Here is a 17,500-nt window from a genome sequence, read left to right as displayed (position 1 = left end):
AGATAGAAAGAGAGAGAGAGAGAAAGACAGATAGCGAGTGAAAGAGAGAGAGAGAATTAGAGAGAGAGAAAGAGAGAGAGGTACACACAGAGAGGGAGAGAGAGAGAGAGAGCGAGAGAGACACAGAGAGAGAGAGGGGGGGGAAGAGAGAGGGGGGGGGAGAGGAACAGGGGCAGAGAGATGACGATTGAGACCGAGATCGGGGTGAATCACACGGACAGGTCGAGGGGTCAGAGAGCGGGAGGTCAGTGTTTGTATCTCGGTCTCACCTGGTTGTCTGCAGGATCCGTGATCTCCCGGTTAGTCGAGGCCTCCTTCTGGCAGAGGTCAGGGACCTCCCTCCCCTGAGAGTGTGAAATAAACAGGGAGATTAGTGAGGCCGGGGCAGACCAGACCCCAATCCCCAAACCCCAGACCCAGACCCCAATCCCCAAACCCCAAACCCCCGATCCCCAGACCCCCAATCCCCAATCCCCAAACCCCAGACCCAGACCCCAATCCCCAATCCCCAAACCCCAAACCCCCGATCCCCAGACCGCAAACCCCAGACCCCGATCCCCAGACCCCGATCCCCAATCCCCAGACCCAATCCCCAAACCCCCGATCCCCAAACCCCAAACCCCAATCCCCAAACCCCAAACCCCAAACCCCCGATCCCCAATCCCCAATCCCCAAACCCCCGATCCCCAGACCCAATCCCCAATCCCCAATCCCCAAACCCCAATCCCCAGACCCCAATCCCCAGACCCCAATTCCCAGACCCCAATCCCCAGACCCCAATCCCCAGACCCCAATCCCCAGACCCCAATCCCCAGTCCCCCAATCCCCAGACCCCAATCCCCAGACCCCAATCCCCAGACCCCAATCCCCAGACCCCAATCCCCAGACCCCAATCCCCAGGACCCCAATCCCCAGACCCCAATCCCCAGACCCAATCCCCAAACCCCAATCCCCAGACCCCAATCCCCAGACCCCAATCCCCAGACCCCAATCCCCAGACCCCAATCCCCAGACCCCAATCCCCAGAACCTCAATCCCCAGACCCCCAACCCCCAGACCCCAGACCCATTCCCCAGACCCCCAATCCCCAGACCCCCGATCCCCAGACCCCAAACCCCAATCCCCAGACCCCCTTCCCCAGACCCCCGATCCCCAGACCCCCAACCCCCAGGACCCTAACCCCCAGACCCCGACCCCCAGACCCCGACCCCCAGACCCCGATCCCCAGACCCCGATCCCCAGACCCCGATCCCCAGACCCCAAACCCCAATCCCCAGACCCCCTTCCCCAGACCCCCGATCCCCAGACCCCCAACCCCCAGGACCCTAACCCCCAGACCCCGACCCCCAGACCCCGACCCCCAGACCCCGACCCCCAGACCCCGACCCCCAGACCCCGACCCCCAGACCCCGACCCCCAGACCCCGACCCCCAGACCCCGATCCCCAGACCCCGATCCCCAGACCCCAAACCCCAATCCCCAGACCCCAACCCCCAGACCCCAATCCCCAAACCCCAATCCCCAGACCCCAACCCCCAGGACCCCCAATCCCTAGAACCCCAGTCCCCAGGACCCCAAACCCCAGAACTCAACCCCCAGACCCCGATCCCCAGACCCCGATCCCCAGACCTCATTCCCCAGACCCCATTCCCCAGACCCCAATCCCCAGACCCCGATCCCCAGACCCCGATCCCCAGACCCCGATCCCCAGACCCCATTCCCCAGACCCCGATCCCCAGACCCCGATCCCCAGACCCCGATCCCCAGACCCCGATCCCCAGACCCCATTCCCCAGACCCCGATCCCCAGAACCCGATCCCCAGACCCCGATCCCCAGACCCCGATCCCCAGACCCCATTCCCCAGACCCCGATCCCCAGACCCCGATCCCCAGACCCCGATCCCCAGACCCCGATCCCCAGAACCCGATCCCCAGAACCCGATCCCCAGAACCCCATTCCCCAGACCCCCAGACCCCCAATCCCCAGAACCCCGATCCCCAGACCCCCAACCCCCAGACCCCCAATCCCCAGACCCCCAATCCCCAGAACCCCAATCCCCAGACCCCCAATCCCCAGACCCCCAATCCCCAGAACCCCAATCCCCAGAACCCCAACCCCCAGACCCCCAACCCCCAGGACCCCAATCCCCAGACCCCCAATCCCCAGAACCCCAATCCCCAGACCCCAATCCCCAGACCCCCAATCCCCAGAACCCCAATCCCCAGACCCCCAATCCCCAGAACCCCAATCCCCAGACCCCAATCCCCAGACCCCCAGACCCCCGACCCCCGACCCCCAGAACCCCGACCCCCAGGACCCCAATCCCCAGACCCCCAACCCCCAGACCCCCGATCCCCAGAACCCCGATCCCCAGGACCCCAACCCCCAGACCCCAATCCCCAGAACCCCGATCCCCAGACCCCCGATCCCCAGAACCCCGATCCCCAGGACCCCAACCCCCAGACCCCAATCCCCAGAACCCCGATCCCCAGGACCCCAACCCCCAGACCCCAATCCCCAGACCCCCAACCCCCAGACCCCCAATCCCCAGACCCCGATCCCCAGACCCCCAACCCCCAATTCCCAAGAACCCCAATCCCCAGAACCCCGACCCCCAGACCCCAATCCCCAGACCCCAAACCCCAGACCCCCAGAACCCCAATCCCCAGACCCCCAATCCCCAGAACCCCGACCCCCAGAACCCCAATCCCCAGACCCCAAACCCCAGACCCCCAGACCCCCAACCCCCAGACCCAGTGCGGCCCACGCAACCCGACAGGGCGGGGCCTGGTCTTCATTTCTACCCCTCGGCCCCTCCCACCCTCGACCCCTCGTCACCCTCCCGCCCCTCGACCCCTCCCCAGCACCCACCTGCAATTGGACGTACTGCTGCTCCTCGGTGAGGTGCAGCCCCTCGTACTCATTGGTCCCGTTGCTGGGCTGGTCCCGGGAGTAGGCCGGGGTGGGCGGGAGAGGCCTGGTCTGGATGGCGGCCTTGGCCCCGGGCTCAGGGAGGGGAGGCAGGGGCCTGCGGGTGGGCGTCCCTCCGAGGGCGAGGAGGGGAGGAGGAGGGAGGGCCGGGGCCTGAGGCGACCCCGGGGTGGGGGGGAGGGGGAGGAGGAGGAGGAGGAGGAGGGAGGCCAGGCTCTCCGTGTGGCGCACGATCCTCCCAACCACAGCCTCGAACTGGCTCAGGTCCTGAAGGCCCGAGAGGCTCCCGGCCTCTCCCCGCTCCCAGCCCTCCACCCGCAGGCTCAGCTTGGCCAAGAGGCCCAGGGCCTGCTCCAGGCCCTCCAGGTCAGGCCCCAGCCCCGGCCCGAGGCCTCCGGCTCGAGCGCAGGCCAGGAACTCGCTCAACCAGCGGCCCAGGCCCCTGGCCCGAACCCCCCACCCCGCTGCTCTCCGCCTCGGCCCATTGCCGGCCGCCCAGCCCCTGGCTCACGGACTCCAGCAACCGGGAGGAGGCAGCCAACACCGAGAGCCGCAGCTCGCCCAGCCGCTCGACTGGGGGGGGGCGTCGCCAGACCGCCAGAGCCCCGCGGAGAGTCATACAGCTCCTCGCTCGAGGGCTCCTGGGCCGTTCTCCTGGCCATGCCTGATGGCACGTTGTAGGTCTCATCTCCAGATAGGTCCTTCAGGATGGAAGATGGGACATTGTAGACCTGGAGGTAGAGGGTTAGATACAGATTAGAGCTCCCTCTACACTGTCCCGTCAAACACTCCCAGGGCAGGTACAGGGTTAGATACAGAGTAAAGCTCCCTCTACACTGTCCCATCAAACACTCCCAGGGCAGGTACAGGGTTAGATACAGAGTAAAGCTCCCTCTACACTGTCCCGTCAAACACTCCCAGGGTCAGGTACAGGGTTAGATACAGAGTAAAGCTCCCTCTACACTGTCCCATCAAACACTCCCAGGGCAGGTACAGGGTTAGATACAGAGTAAAGCTCCCTCTACACTGTCCCATCAAACACTCCCAGGGCAGGTACAGGGTTAGATACAGAGTAAAGCTCCCTCTACACTGTCCCGTCAAACACTCCCAGGGCAGGTACAGGGTTAGATACAGAGTAAAGCTCCCTCTACACTGTCCCGTCAAACACTCCCAGGGCAGGTACAGGGTTAGATACAGAGTAAAGCTCCCTCTACACTGTCCCGTGAAACACTCCCAGGGTCAGGTACAGGGTTAGATACAGAGTAAAGCTCCCTCTACACTGTCCCATCAAACACTCCCAGGGTCAGGTACAGGGTTAGATACAGAGTAAAGCTCCCTCTACACTGTCCCGTCAAACACTCCCAGGGTCAGGTACAGGGTTAGATACAGAGTAAAGCTCCCTCTACACTGTCCCGTCAAACACTCCCAGGGCAGGTACAGGGTTAGATACAGAGTAAAACTCCCTCTACACTGTCCCGTGAAACACTCCCAGGGTCAGGTACAGGGTTAGATACAGAGTAAAGCTCCCTCTACACTGTCCCGTCAAACACTCCCAGGGCAGGTACAGGGTTAGATACAGAGTAAAGCTCCCTCTACACCGTCCCCATCAAACACTCCCAGGGCAGGTACAGGGTTAGATACAGAGTAAAACTCCCTCTACACTGTCCCGTGAAACACTCCCAGGGTCAGGTACAGGGTTAGATACAGAGTAAAGCTCCCTCTACACTGTCCCGTCAAACACTCCCAGGGCAGGTACAGGGTTAGATACAGAGTAAAGCTCCCTCTACACCGTCCCCATCAAACACTCCCAGGGTCAGGTACAGGGTTAGATACAGAGTAAAGCTCCCTCTACACTGTCCCATCAAACACTCCCAGGGTCAGGTACAGGGTTAGATACAGAGTAAAGCTCCCTCTACACTGTCCCGTCAAACACTCCCAGGGTCAGGTACAGGGTTAGATACAGAGTAAAGCTCCCTCTACACTGTCCCATCAAACACTCCCAGGGTCAGGTACAGGGTTAGATACAGAGTAAAGCTCCCTCTACACTGTCCCATCAAACACTCCCAGGGTCAGGTACAGGGTTAGATACAGAGTAAAGCTCCCTCTACACTGTCCCGTCAAACACTCCCAGGGCAGGTACAGGGTTAGATACAGAGTAAAGCTCCCTCTACACTGTCCCGTCAAACACTCCCAGGGCAGGTACAGGGTTAGATACAGAGTAAAGCTCCCTCTACACTGTCCCATCAAACACTCCCAGGGCAGGTACAGGGTTAGATACAGAGTAAAGCTCCCTCTACACCGTCCCATCAAACACTCCCAGGGTCAGGTACAGGGTTAGATACAGAGTAAAGCTCCCTCTACACTGTCCCGTCAAACACTCCCAGGGCAGGTACAGGGTTAGATACAGAGTAAAGCTCCCTCTACACCGTCCCATCAAACACTCCCAGGGTCAGGTACAGGGTTAGATACAGAGTAAAGCTCCCTCTACACCGTCCCATCAAACACTCCCAGGGCAGGTACAGGGTTAGATACAGAGTAAAGCTCCCTCTACACCGTCCCATCAAACACTCCCAGGGCAGGTACAGGGTTAGATACAGAGTAAAGCTCCCTCTACACTGTCTCATCAAACACTCCCAGGGTCAGGTACAGGGTTAGATACAGAGTAAAGCTCCCTCTACACTGTCCCATCAAACACTCCCAGGGCAGGTACAGGGTTAGATACAGAGTAAAGCTCCCTCTACACTGTCCCGTCAAACACTCCCAGGGCAGGTACAGCACGGGTTAGATACAGAGTAAAGCTCCCTCTACACCGTCCCATCAAACACTCCCAGGGTCAGGTACAGGGTTAGATACAGAGTAAAGCTCCCTCTACACCGTCCCATCAAACACTCCCAGGGCAGGTACAGGGTTAGATACAGAGTAAAGCTCCCTCTACACTGTCTCATCAAACACTCCCAGGGTCAGGTACAGGGTTAGATACAGAGTAAAGCTCCCTCTACACTGTCCCATCAAACACTCCCAGGGTCAGGTACAGGGTTAGATACAGAGTAAAGCTCCCTCTACACTGTCCCATCAAACACTCCCAGGGCAGGTACAGGGTTAGATACAGAGTAAAGCTCCCTCTACACTGTCCCGTCAAACACTCCCAGGGGCAGGTACAGGGTTAGATACAGAGTAAAGCTCCCTCTACACCGTCCCATCAAACACTCCCAGGGCAGGTACAGGGTTAGATACAGAGTAAAGCTCCCTCTACACTGTCCCATCAAACACTCCCAGGGGCAGGTACAGGGTTAGATACAGAGTAAAGCTCCCTCTACACTGTCCCATCAAACACTCCCAGGGTCAGGTACAGGGTTAGATACAGAGTAAAGCTCCCTCTACACTGTCCCATCAAACACTCCCAGGGTCAGGTACAGGGTTAGATACAGAGTAAAGCTCCCTCTACACTGTCCCGTCAAACACTCCCAGGGTCAGGTACAGGGTTAGATACAGAGTAAAGCTCCCTCTACACTGTCCCGTCAAACACTCCCAGGGCAGGTACAGGGTTAGATACAGAGTAAAGCTCCCTCTACACTGTCCCGTCAAACACTCCCAGGGTCAGGTACAGGGTTAGATACAGAGTAAAGCTCCCTCTACACTGTCCCATCAAACACTCCCAGGGCAGGTACAGGGTTAGATGCAGAGTAAAGCTCCCTCTGCACTGTCCCATCAAACACTCCCAGGGTCAGGTACAGGGTTAGATACAGAGTAAAGCTTCCTCTACACTGTCCCATCAAACACTCCCAGGGTCAGGTACAGGGTTAGATACAGAGTAAAGCTCCCTCTACACTGTCCCGTCAAACACTGTCGGAGGGTCGGTACTGAGGGAGCGCCGCACTGTCGGAGGTGCCGTCTTTCGGGATGAGACGTTAAACCGAGGGCCCCGTCTGCCCCTCTCGGGTGGGATGTAAAAGATCCCACGGCCCACTATTGGAAGAAGAGCAGGGGGGAGTTCTCCCCGGTGTATCCTGGGGCCGATATTTATCCCTCAAACAAACATCACTGAAAAAAACACATGATCTGGGTCATTTATCACATTGCTGTTTGTGGGATCTTGCTGTGCGCAAATCGGCTGCCGTGTTTCCTTCATTACAACAGGGAGCGCACTTCAGAAATACTTCATTGACTGTGAAGCTTTGGGACGTCCTGAGGTGGGGAGAGGGGGTCGAGGAAACGGGGGTCTTTCGTTTTTTTTTGCTTTGTGAGTGTGGGGGTCTGATGGTGGGAGGTTCCATTGGGGGTGAGGGATTGGGGGGTGGGTGGTCCCATTGGGGTGTGGGGGATTGGGGGGTGGGTGGTCCCATTGGGGGGTGGGGGATTGGGGGGTGGGTGGTCCCATTGGGGGGTGGGTGGTCCCATTGGGGGTGAGGGATTGGGGTGTGTGGGATTGGGGGGTGGGAGGTCCCATTGGGGTGTGGGGGATTGGGGGGTGGGAGGTCCCATTGGGGTGTGGGGGATTGGGGGGTGGGTGGTCCCATTGGTGCGTGGGGGGTGGGGTGGGAGATGCCATTGGGGTGTGGGGGGATGGGGTTGGGAGGTTCCATTGGTGCGTGGGGGATGGGGTGGGACGTGCCATTGGGCTGTGGGGGATTGGGGGGTGGGAGATGCCATTGGTGCGTGGGGGGTGGGGTGGGACGTGCCATTGGGGTGTGTGGGATGGGGGGATGGGAGTGGCCATTAGGATGTGGGGGATGGGGGCGGCAGATGCCATTGGGGTGTGGGGGATGGGGGTGTATGGGAGGTGCCATTGGGGTGTGGAAGTGGGGGTGTAAGGTTCTTCCGTCTCTCACCTCTTGCTGTGCTGTGGGACGCTCTCCCTCGATGTCGGGGGGGTGATGGGGAGTTGGGGGGATGTCCCTGAGGGGCGGTCGTTCTGTCCCCCAGCCAGCGAGCGATGGCGTGTTGTACACCTGCGGAAAGAGGGAATGGGATAGTGATGAGGGGGCTTCAATAGAGACGGACCAGGGGGGCTTCAAAACCTATCCCTGGGGTGGGAGGGGGGGAATCGTTACGTGGTAACGCAGCCCTGTGATTGGAGAGCCCAGGACTCCACCATTAGACCCATCGACCCCTGTGATTGGAGAGCCCAGGACTCCACCATTAGACCCATCGACCCCTGTGATTGGAGAGCCCAGGACTCTACCATTAGACCCATCGACCCCTGTGATTGGAGAGCCCAGGACTCTACCATTCGACCCATCGACACCTGTGATTGGAGAGCCCAGGACTCTACCATTAGACCCATCGACCCCTGTGATTGGAGAGCCCAGGACTCCACCATTGGACCCATCGACCCCTGTGATTGGAGAGCCCAGGACTCTACCATTAGACCCATCGACACCTGTGATTGGAGAGCCCAGGACTCTACCATTAGACCCATCGACCCCTGTGATTGGACAGCCCAGGACTCTACCATTAGACCCATCGACCCCTGTGATTGGACAGTCCAGGACTCTACCATTAGACCCATCGACCCCTGTGTTTGGAGAGCCCAGGACTCTACCATTAGACCCATTGACACCTGTGATTGGAGAGCGCAGGACTCTGCCATTAGACCCATCGACCCCTGTGATTGGAGAGCCCAGGACTCTACCATTAGACCCATCGACCCCTGTGATTGGAGAGCCCAGGACTCTACCATTAGACCCATCGACCCCTGTGATTGGAGAGCCCAGGACTCCACCATTCGACCCATCGACCCCTGTGATTGGAGAGCCCAGGACTCCACCATTCGACCCATCGACCCCTGTGATTGGAGAGCCCAGGACTCCACCATTAGACCCATCGACCCCTGTGATTGGAGAGCCCAGGACTCTACCATTAGACCCATCGACCCCTGTGATTGGGGAGCCCAGGACTCTACCATTGGACCCATCGACACCTGTGATTGGACAGCCCAGGACTCTACCATTAGACCCATCGACCCCTGTGATTGGAGAGCCCAGGACTCTACCATTGGACCCATCGACCCCTGTGATTGGGGAGCCGAGGACTCTACCACTAGACTCACGATAAAGGGGGATCCCAGGGCCCCACAATTAAACCCATTCCAAGGGGAACCCAGGACTCTACCACTAGAGTCACTCTGAAGGGGGAGCCCAGGACTCTACCACTAGACTCAATATGACGGGGGGGGGGGAAGCCCAGGACTCTACCACTGGACTCACTATGATGGGGGGCGCCCAAGATTCTACCACGAGACTCACTGTGAAGGGGAGCCCAGGACTCTACCACTAGAGATGGGGGGCGCCTTCTGCCGGGGAGCCCAGGGTCAGCGAGGGGAGGCCATTCTGTCCCAATGGGGTGCAATGGAGTCCCACCTCTTGCTGTATCTCCACAGCTCTGCTCTCGACGAGTCCCCCGACTGTCGGCATCTTGTAAATCTCCGAGTCGGGAATCATGTACTCGTTCTCCTCCGCTGTCAGCCGCAAGTCAGAACTGGATTCAGTCTCCCGATCGGGAACTTCGGAAGCCTGTGGGTGAGGAAAAAACGGGGAAAAATGGTGATTCCACTCTGTCCCGTCAAACACTCCCAGGGTCAGGTACAGGGTTAGATACAGAGTAAAGCTCCCTCTACACTGTCCCATCAAACACTCCCAGGGCAGGTACAGGGTTAGATACAGAGTAAAGCTCCCTCTACACTGTCCCATCAAACACTCCCAGGGCAGGTACAGGGTTAGATACAGAGTAAAGCTCCCTCTACACTGTCCCATCAAACACTCCCAGGGCAGGTACAGGGTTAGATACAGAGTAAAGCTCCCTCTACACTGTCCCATCAAACACTCCCAGGGCAGGTACAGGGTTAGATAAAGAGTAAAGCTCCCTCTACACTGTCCCATCAAACACTCCCAGGGCAGGTACAGGGTTAGATACAGAGTAAAGCTCCCTCTACACTGTCCCATCAAACACTCCCAGGGGCAGGTACAGGGTTAGATACAGAGTAAAGCTCCCTCTACACTGTCCCATCAAACACTCCCAGGGCAGGTACAGGGTTAGATACAGAGTAAAGCTCCCTCTACACTGTCCCATCAAACACTCCCAGGGTCAGGTACAGGGTTAGATACAGAGTAAAGCTCCCTCTACACTGTCCCATCAAACACTCCCAGGGCAGGTACAGGGTTAGATACAGAGTAAAGCTCCCTCTACACTGTCCCGTCAAACACTCCCAGGGTCAGGTACAGGGTTAGATACAGAGTAAAGCTCCCTCTACACTGTCCCGTCAAACACTCCCAGGGCAGGTACAGGGTTAGATACAGAGTAAAGCTCCCTCTACACTGTCCCATCAAACACTCCCAGGGCAGGTACAGGGTTAGATACAGAGTAAAGCTCCCTCTACACTGTCCCGTCAAACACTCCCAGGGCAGGTACAGGGTTAGATACAGAGTAAAGCTCCCTCTACACTGTCCCATCAAACACTCCCAGGGTCAGGTACAGGGTTAGATACAGAGTAAAGCTCCCTCTACACCGTCCCATCAAACACTCCCAGGGTCAGGTACAGGGTTAGATACAGAGTAAAGCTCCCTCTACACCGTCCCATCAAACACTCCCAGGGTCAGATACAGAGTAAAGCTCCCTCCACACTGTCCCATCAAACACTCCCAGGGTCAGGTACAGGGTTAGATACAGAGTAAAGCTCCCTCTACACTGTCCCATCAAACACTCCCGGGGCAGGTACAGGGTTAGATACAGAGTAAAGCTCCCTCCACACCGTCCCATCAAACACTCCCAGGGCAGGTGCAGGGGGTTAGATACAGAGTAAATCTCCCTCTACACTGTCCCATCAAACACTCCCAGGGTCAGGTACAGGGTTAGATACAGAGTAAAGCTCCCTCTACACTGTCCCATCAAACACTCCCAGGGCAGGTACAGGGTTAGATACAGAGTGAAGCTCCCTCTACACTGTCCCATCAAACACTCCCAGGGCAGGTACAGGGTTAGATACAGAGTAAAGCTCCCTCTACACTGTCCCAGCAAACACTCCCAGGGCAGGTACAGGGTTAGATACAGAGTAAAGCTCCCTCTACACTGTCCCATCAAACACTCCCAGGGGCAGGTACAGGGTTAGATACAGAGTAAAGCTCCCTCTACACTGTCCCATCAAACACTCCCAGGGCAGGTACAGGGTCAGATACAGAGTAAAGCTCCCTCTACACTGTCCCGTCAAACACTCCCAGGGGCAGGTACTGGGTTAGATACAGAGTAAAGCTCCCTCTACACTGTCCCGTCAAACACTCCCAGGGCAGGTACAGGGTTAGATACAGAGTAAAGCTCCCTCTACACTGTCCCGTCAAACACACCCAGGGCAGGTACAGGGTTAGATACAGAGTAAAGCTCCCTCTACACTGTCCCATCAAACACTCCCAGGGCAGGTACAGGGTTAGATACAGAGTAAAGCTCCCTCTACACTGTCCCATCAAACACTCCCAGGGCAGGTACAGGGTTAGATACGAGTAAAGCTCCCTCTACACTGTCCCATCAAACACTCCCAGGGCACGTACAGAGTTAGATACAGAGTAAAGCTCCCTCTACACTGTCCCATCAAACACTCCCAGGGGCAGGTACTGGGTTAGATACAGAGTAAAGCTCCCTCTACACTGTCCCATCAAACACTCCCAAGGTCAGGTACAGGGTTAGATACAGAGTAAAGCTCCCTCTACACTGTCCCGTCAAACACTCCCAGGGCAGGTACAGGGTTAGATACAGAGTAAAGCTCCCTCTACACTGTCCCATCAAACACTCCCGGGGCAGGTACAGGGTTAGATACAGAGTAAAGCTCCCTCTACACTGTCCCATCAAACACTCCCAGGGTCAGGTACAGGGTTAGATACAGAGTAAAGCTCCCTCTACACTGTCCCGTCAAACACTCCCAGGGCGGGTTCAGGCATGATCAATCCACACTCTCAGCTGAACACCGCAATCTTCTTCCCAATTTCGTCACATGAAGTCGGGGCAGGAATTCCAAATGAAATATTACACTCAGCAATCCCTTGGGCAACTCTGTGACAGATCTCACCACACCCGAAATTATGCACACAGCAAGCCAGAGTCACAGTGGGCGAGTAAGGGCATTCGATCAATCGGAGCGTACAGTACAGGAATCACTTGACCTTACCGCACAGAAAGAGGCCATTCAGCCCATCGTACCTGTGCTGGCTCTTTGAAAGAGCTATCCAATCTGACCCCTGTCTGTTCTTTCCCCAAATCCCTGCAAAATTTTCCTTCTCAAATATCGATCCAATTCACTTTATTAAACGTCACTATTGCATCGGCTTCTACTGCCCTTTCAGGTTAAACTTGTATAGAACCTTGGTTGGACCACACTTGGAGCACTGTGTACAGTTCTGGTCTCCATATCACACTTGGAGCACTGTGTACAGTTCTGGTCTCCATATCACACTTGGAGCACTGTGTACAGTTCTGGTCTCCATATCACACTTGGAGCACTGTGTACAGTTCTGGTCTCCATATCACACTTGGAGCACTGTGCACAGTTCTGGTCTCCATATCACACTTGGAGCACTGTGCACAGTTCTGGTCTCCATATCACACTTGGAGCACTGTGCACAGTTCTGGTCTCCATATCACACTTGGAGCACTGTGTACAGTTCTGGTCTCCATATCACACTTGGAGCACTGTGCACAGTTCTGGTCTCCATATTATAAAAAGGATATAGAGGCACTGAAGAAGGTGCAAAAAAGATTTACTCGGATGATACCATAACTGAGAGGTTCTACCTATCAGGAAAGATTGAACAGGCTGGGGCTCTTTTCTAGAAGAGAGAAGGCTGAGGGGTGATCGAGGTCTTTAAGATTATGGAAGGGCTCAAAGATTGACAGTAATCAAAGTAGGAAAGTCTCCGGGCCCAGATGGGATGCATCCTCGGTTACTGAGGGAAGTAAGGGTGGAAATTGCGGAGGCTCTGGCCACAATCTTCCAATCATCCATCGATACGGGGGTGGTGCCAGAGGACTGGAGGATTGCAAATGTTACACCCCTGTTCAAAAAAGGGGAGAGGGACAAACCCGGCAATTACAGGCCAGTCAGCCTAACGTCGGTGGTGGGGAAACTTTTCGAGACAATAATCCGGGACAAAATTAATTGTCACTTGGAGAATTCTGGGCCAATAAATGAAAGTCAGCACGGATTTGTTAAAGGCAAATCGTGTTTGACTGAGTTGATTGAGTTCTGTGATGAAGTAACGGAGAGGGTTCATGAGGGGAGTGCGGTGGATGTTGTGTATATGGACTTTCAAAAGGCATTTGATAAAGTGCCACATAATAGACTTGTTAGCGAAATTAAAGGCAGTGGGATTAAAGGGACAGTGACAGCGTGGATACAAAATTGTCTCAGGGACAGAAAGCAGAGAGTAGTGGTGAACGGTTGTTTTTCAGACTGGAAGGAAGTTTACAGTGGTGACAAGAACATAAGAAATAGGAGCAGGAGTGGGCCATTCGGCCCCTCTCGAGCCTGCTCCGCCATTCAATGGGATCATGGCTGATCTTCGACCTCAACTCCACTTTCCCGACTGATCCCCCTATCCCTCGATTCCCCAAAAATCTATCGATCTCAGCCTTGAATATACTCGATGACTGAGCATCCGCAGCCCTCTGGGGTAGAGAATTCCAAAGATTCGCAACCCTCTGAGTGAAGAAATTCCTCTTCATCTCAGTCCTAAATGGTCGACCAGGAAGTTACGCTAAACCTTTACAAATCACTGGTTAGGCCCCAGCTGGAGTATTGGGTCCAATTCTGGGCACCGCACTTTAGGAAGGATGTCAGGGCCTTAGAGAGGGTGCGGAGGAGATTTACTAGAATGGTTCCAGGGATGAGGGACTTCAGTGATGTGGAGAGACTGGAGAAGCTGGGGTTGTTCTCCTCAGAGCAGAGAAGGTTAAGGGGAGATTTGATCGAGGGGTTCAAAATCAGGAAGGGTTTTGAGAGAGTCAATAAGGAGAGACTGTTTCCAGGGGGCAGGAGGGTCGGTGACCAGAGGACACGGATTTAAGGCGATCGGCGAAAGAGCCAGAGGGGGAGATGAGGAAACATTTTTTTACGCAGCGAGTTGTGATGATCTGGAATTCACTGCCTTGAAAGGGCGGTGGAAGCAGATTCAATAATAACTTTCAAAAGGGAATTGGAGAAATACTTGAAGGGAAAACATTTGCAGGGAGAGGGGGAAAGAGCAGGGGGAGAATGTAGATGGATTTAAGGGGAAGCTCGATAAACACATGAGGGAGAAAGGAATAGAAGGAAATGGTGATAGGGTGAGATGGAGTAGGGAGGGAGGAGGCTCGTGTGGAGCATGAACACCAGCATGGACCTGTTGGGCCGAATGGCCTGTTTCTGGGCTGGAACGTCTGGGGTTCGAAGATTTGAGGCCTCCATTTCCCCGACCCTTTGGATCCCCAGTCCAAAGTTCTCACCTTTCCCTCGTGGCTTCCAGCCTCTGAGCTGCGTTTGTTGGCCAAGGAAGGACACCGATCGACCTCTGACCTCTCCGACGAGGGGGGCGCCCGCTCGACCTCTGACCTCTCCGACGAGGGGGGCGCCCGATCGACCTCTGACCTCTCCAACGAGGGGGGCACTTGATAGACCTCTGACCCCTCCAACGAGGGGGGCCCCCGATCGACCAACGACCTCTCCAACGAGGGGGGCACTCGATAGACCTCTGACCTCTGCAACGAGGGGGGCACTCGATCGACCTCTGACCCCTCCAACAAGGGGGGCACTTGATAGACCTCTGACCCCTCCAACGAGGGGGGCACTTGATAGACCTCTGACCCCTCCAACGAGGGGGGCACTTGATAGACCTCTGACCCCTCCAACGAGGGGGGCACTTGATAGACCTCTGACCCCTCCAACGAGGGGGGCACTTGATAGACCTCTGACCCCTCCAACGAGGGGGGCAACCGATCGACTTCTGATCCCTCCAACGAGGGGGGCACCTGACAGACGGTCTCCTGGGCCGAGGGGAGGGGCCTTGCGCCTTGTAGAAGCTTCAGTCGGTTGCCGGGGACGATCCCCCGTCGGCCATGGAGGGAGCAGAGCCACCAGCCCCCGAGTTTGGCCATGTCACACTCCACGACCATCAGAATCTCTCCCCGGCGGAAGGAGAGCTCGTCAGGGCATTCCGCCACGTTGTCGTAGAGGGCCCTCGCCAGAAGGGTCTGCGAGGGGAGGGAAGGGGGGAGAGAGAGAGGGGGAGATGGTGAGACAACAGACAGGGCCGAGATCTCTGCGAGCCCCTCCCTACTCTATCCCACTACCTCTCCTCCCCCCTCCCAATACCTCCCCTCCCTCCTCTCCCAATACCTCCCATCCCCTTTCTCCCAATACTTCCCCCTCCCGCTCTCTCCCCCAATACCTCCCCTCCCCCTCTCCCAATACCACCCCTCCCCCTCTCTCCCAATACCTCCCCTCCCCCTCTCTCCCAATACTTCCCCCTCCCCCTCTCTCCCCCAATACCTCCCCTCCCCCTCTCTCCCAATACCTCTCCTCCCCCCTCCCAATACCTCCCCTCCCCCTCTCTCCCAATACCTCCCCTCCCCCTCTCTCCCAATACCTCCCCCCCCTCTCTCCCAATACCTCCCTCCCCCCTCTCACCAAAATCTCCCCTCCCCCTCTCTCCCAATACCTCCCCTCCCCCTCTCTCCCAATACCTCCCTCCCCCTCTCTCCCAATACCTCCCCTCCCCCTCCCAATACCTCCCCTCCCCCTCTCCCAATACCTCCCCTCCCCCTCTCTCCCCAAAACCTCCCCTCTCTCCCAATACCTCCCCTCCCCCTCTCACCCAATACCTCCCCTCCCCCTCTCTCCCAATACCTCCCCTCCCCCTCTCTCCCAAAACCTCCCCTCCCCCTCTCTCCCAATACCTCCCCTCCCCCTCTCACCCCAAAACCTCCCCTCCCCCTCACTCCCAATACCTCCCCTCCCCCTCTCTCCCAAAACCTCCCCTCCCCCTCTCACCCAATACCTCCCCTCCCCCTCTCTCCCAATACCTCCCCTCCCCCTCACTCCCAATACCTCCCCTCCCCCTCACTCCCAATACCTCCCCTCCCCCTCACTCCCAATACCTCCCCTCCCCCTCACTCCCACTAACTCCCCTCCCCCTCTCCCCCAATACCTCCCCTCCCCCTCTCCCCCAATACCTCCCCTCCCCCCTCTCCCAATACCTCCCCTCCTCCTCTCTCCCACTCCCCTCCCCCTCTCCCAATATCTCTCCCTCCCAATACCTCCCCTCCCCCCTCTCCCCCAATATCTCCCCTCTCCCTCTCCCCCAATACCTCCCCTCCCCCTCTCTCCCAATACCTCCCCTCCCCCTCACTCCCAATACCTCCCCTCCCCCTCTCTCCCAATACCTCCCCTCCCCCTCTCTCCCAATACCTCCCTTCCCCTCTCCCAATACCTCCCCTCCCCCTCTCTCCCAATACCTCCCCTCCCCCTCTCCCCCAATACCTCCCCTCCCCCTCTCCCAATACCTCCCCTCCCCCTCTCTCCCAATACCTCCCCTCCCCCTCTCTCCCAATACCTCCCCTCCCCCTCTCCCAATACCTCCCCTCCCACAATACCTCCCCTCCCCCTCTCTCCCCACTCCCCTCCCATCTCTCCCAATACCTTCCCCTCTCTCCCAATACCTCCCCTCCCCCTCTCTCCCAATACCTCCCCTCCCACAATACCTCCCCTCCCCCTCTCTCCCACTCCCCTCCCTCTCCCCCAATACCTCCTCCCACTCTCCCAATACCTCCCCTCCCCCTCTCTCCCACTCCCCTCCCATCTCTCCCAATACCTTCCCCTCTCTCCCAATACCTCCCCTCCCCCTCTCTCTCCCAATACCTCCCCTCCCCCTCTCTCCCACTCCCCTCCCATCTCTCCCAATACCTTCCCCTCTCTCCCAATACCTCCCCTCCCCCTCTCTCTCCCAATACCTCCCCTCCCCCTCTCTCCCCCAATACCTCCCCTCCCTCTCTCCCAATACCTCCCCTCCCTCCTCTCTCCCACTCCCCTCCCTCTCTCCCAATACCTCCCCTCCTCCTCTCCCACTCCCCTCCCTCAATACCTCCCCTCCCCCTCCCTCCCCCAATACCTCCCCTCCCCCTCCCTCCCCCAATACCTCCCCTCCCCCCCCTCTCCCCACCACCGCCCCATGGGGGTCAGAGACTGACCTTTCACCCCTCGGGGGCGGTGGGGGGACCTGAGGAGGGGGATGGAGGGAGCAGGTCGAGGAATCAAGCCTTTGTCAACCAAAAGCAGGGGGAGGAGGGCGGAGGAGGAGCTCGGAGGCCTCCTGAGGCCTGCTTCATCTTTTGTTGCTGTCAGGCCCTGACTGAAGGCGGGGAGGAGGCCTGAGCTCTTTGAAAAAAGGGGACAGCCGGGCAGTGGGAAAGTCACAGGGCCACAGCTGTTCGCCCGCAGGCGTTTGGGGATATCCTGAGAGCCTGGGCCCTCTGCTCCAAACCCCTCCCTTGCATTGACAGTGCAGATTTGTGCAAATGAGGCCTCCCATTGCCCCTCGGCACCTCCTCCTGATA

At 57.5% G+C, this 17,500-nt stretch overlaps 1 protein-coding gene across 1 annotated transcript in view; it reads right to left on the bottom strand.

Moving 5' to 3' along the window:
* Positions 1-15,148, bottom strand: part of LOC137309803 (embryonal Fyn-associated substrate-like) — a gene marked incomplete at its 5' end in the record, with an annotated part of 19,502 nt that extends 4,354 nt beyond the window's left edge. Inside the window, 4 exons of the mRNA XM_067977833.1 lie at positions 270-344; positions 7,762-7,881; positions 9,292-9,444; positions 14,396-15,148. Coding sequence (XP_067833934.1) covers positions 270-344; positions 7,762-7,881; positions 9,292-9,444; positions 14,396-15,148 — 1,101 coding nt within the window. The remainder of the gene's footprint in view (positions 1-269; positions 345-7,761; positions 7,882-9,291; positions 9,445-14,395) is intronic.
* Positions 15,149-17,500: the final 2,352 nt, after the last annotated feature.

Source organism: Heptranchias perlo, unplaced genomic scaffold, assembly GCF_035084215.1.
Source record: "Heptranchias perlo isolate sHepPer1 unplaced genomic scaffold, sHepPer1.hap1 HAP1_SCAFFOLD_1808, whole genome shotgun sequence".
Lineage (NCBI taxonomy): Eukaryota > Metazoa > Chordata > Chondrichthyes > Hexanchiformes > Hexanchidae > Heptranchias > Heptranchias perlo.
Note: the sequence above shows the minus strand (reverse complement) of the source record. Positions and strands in the feature narration are given on the sequence as shown.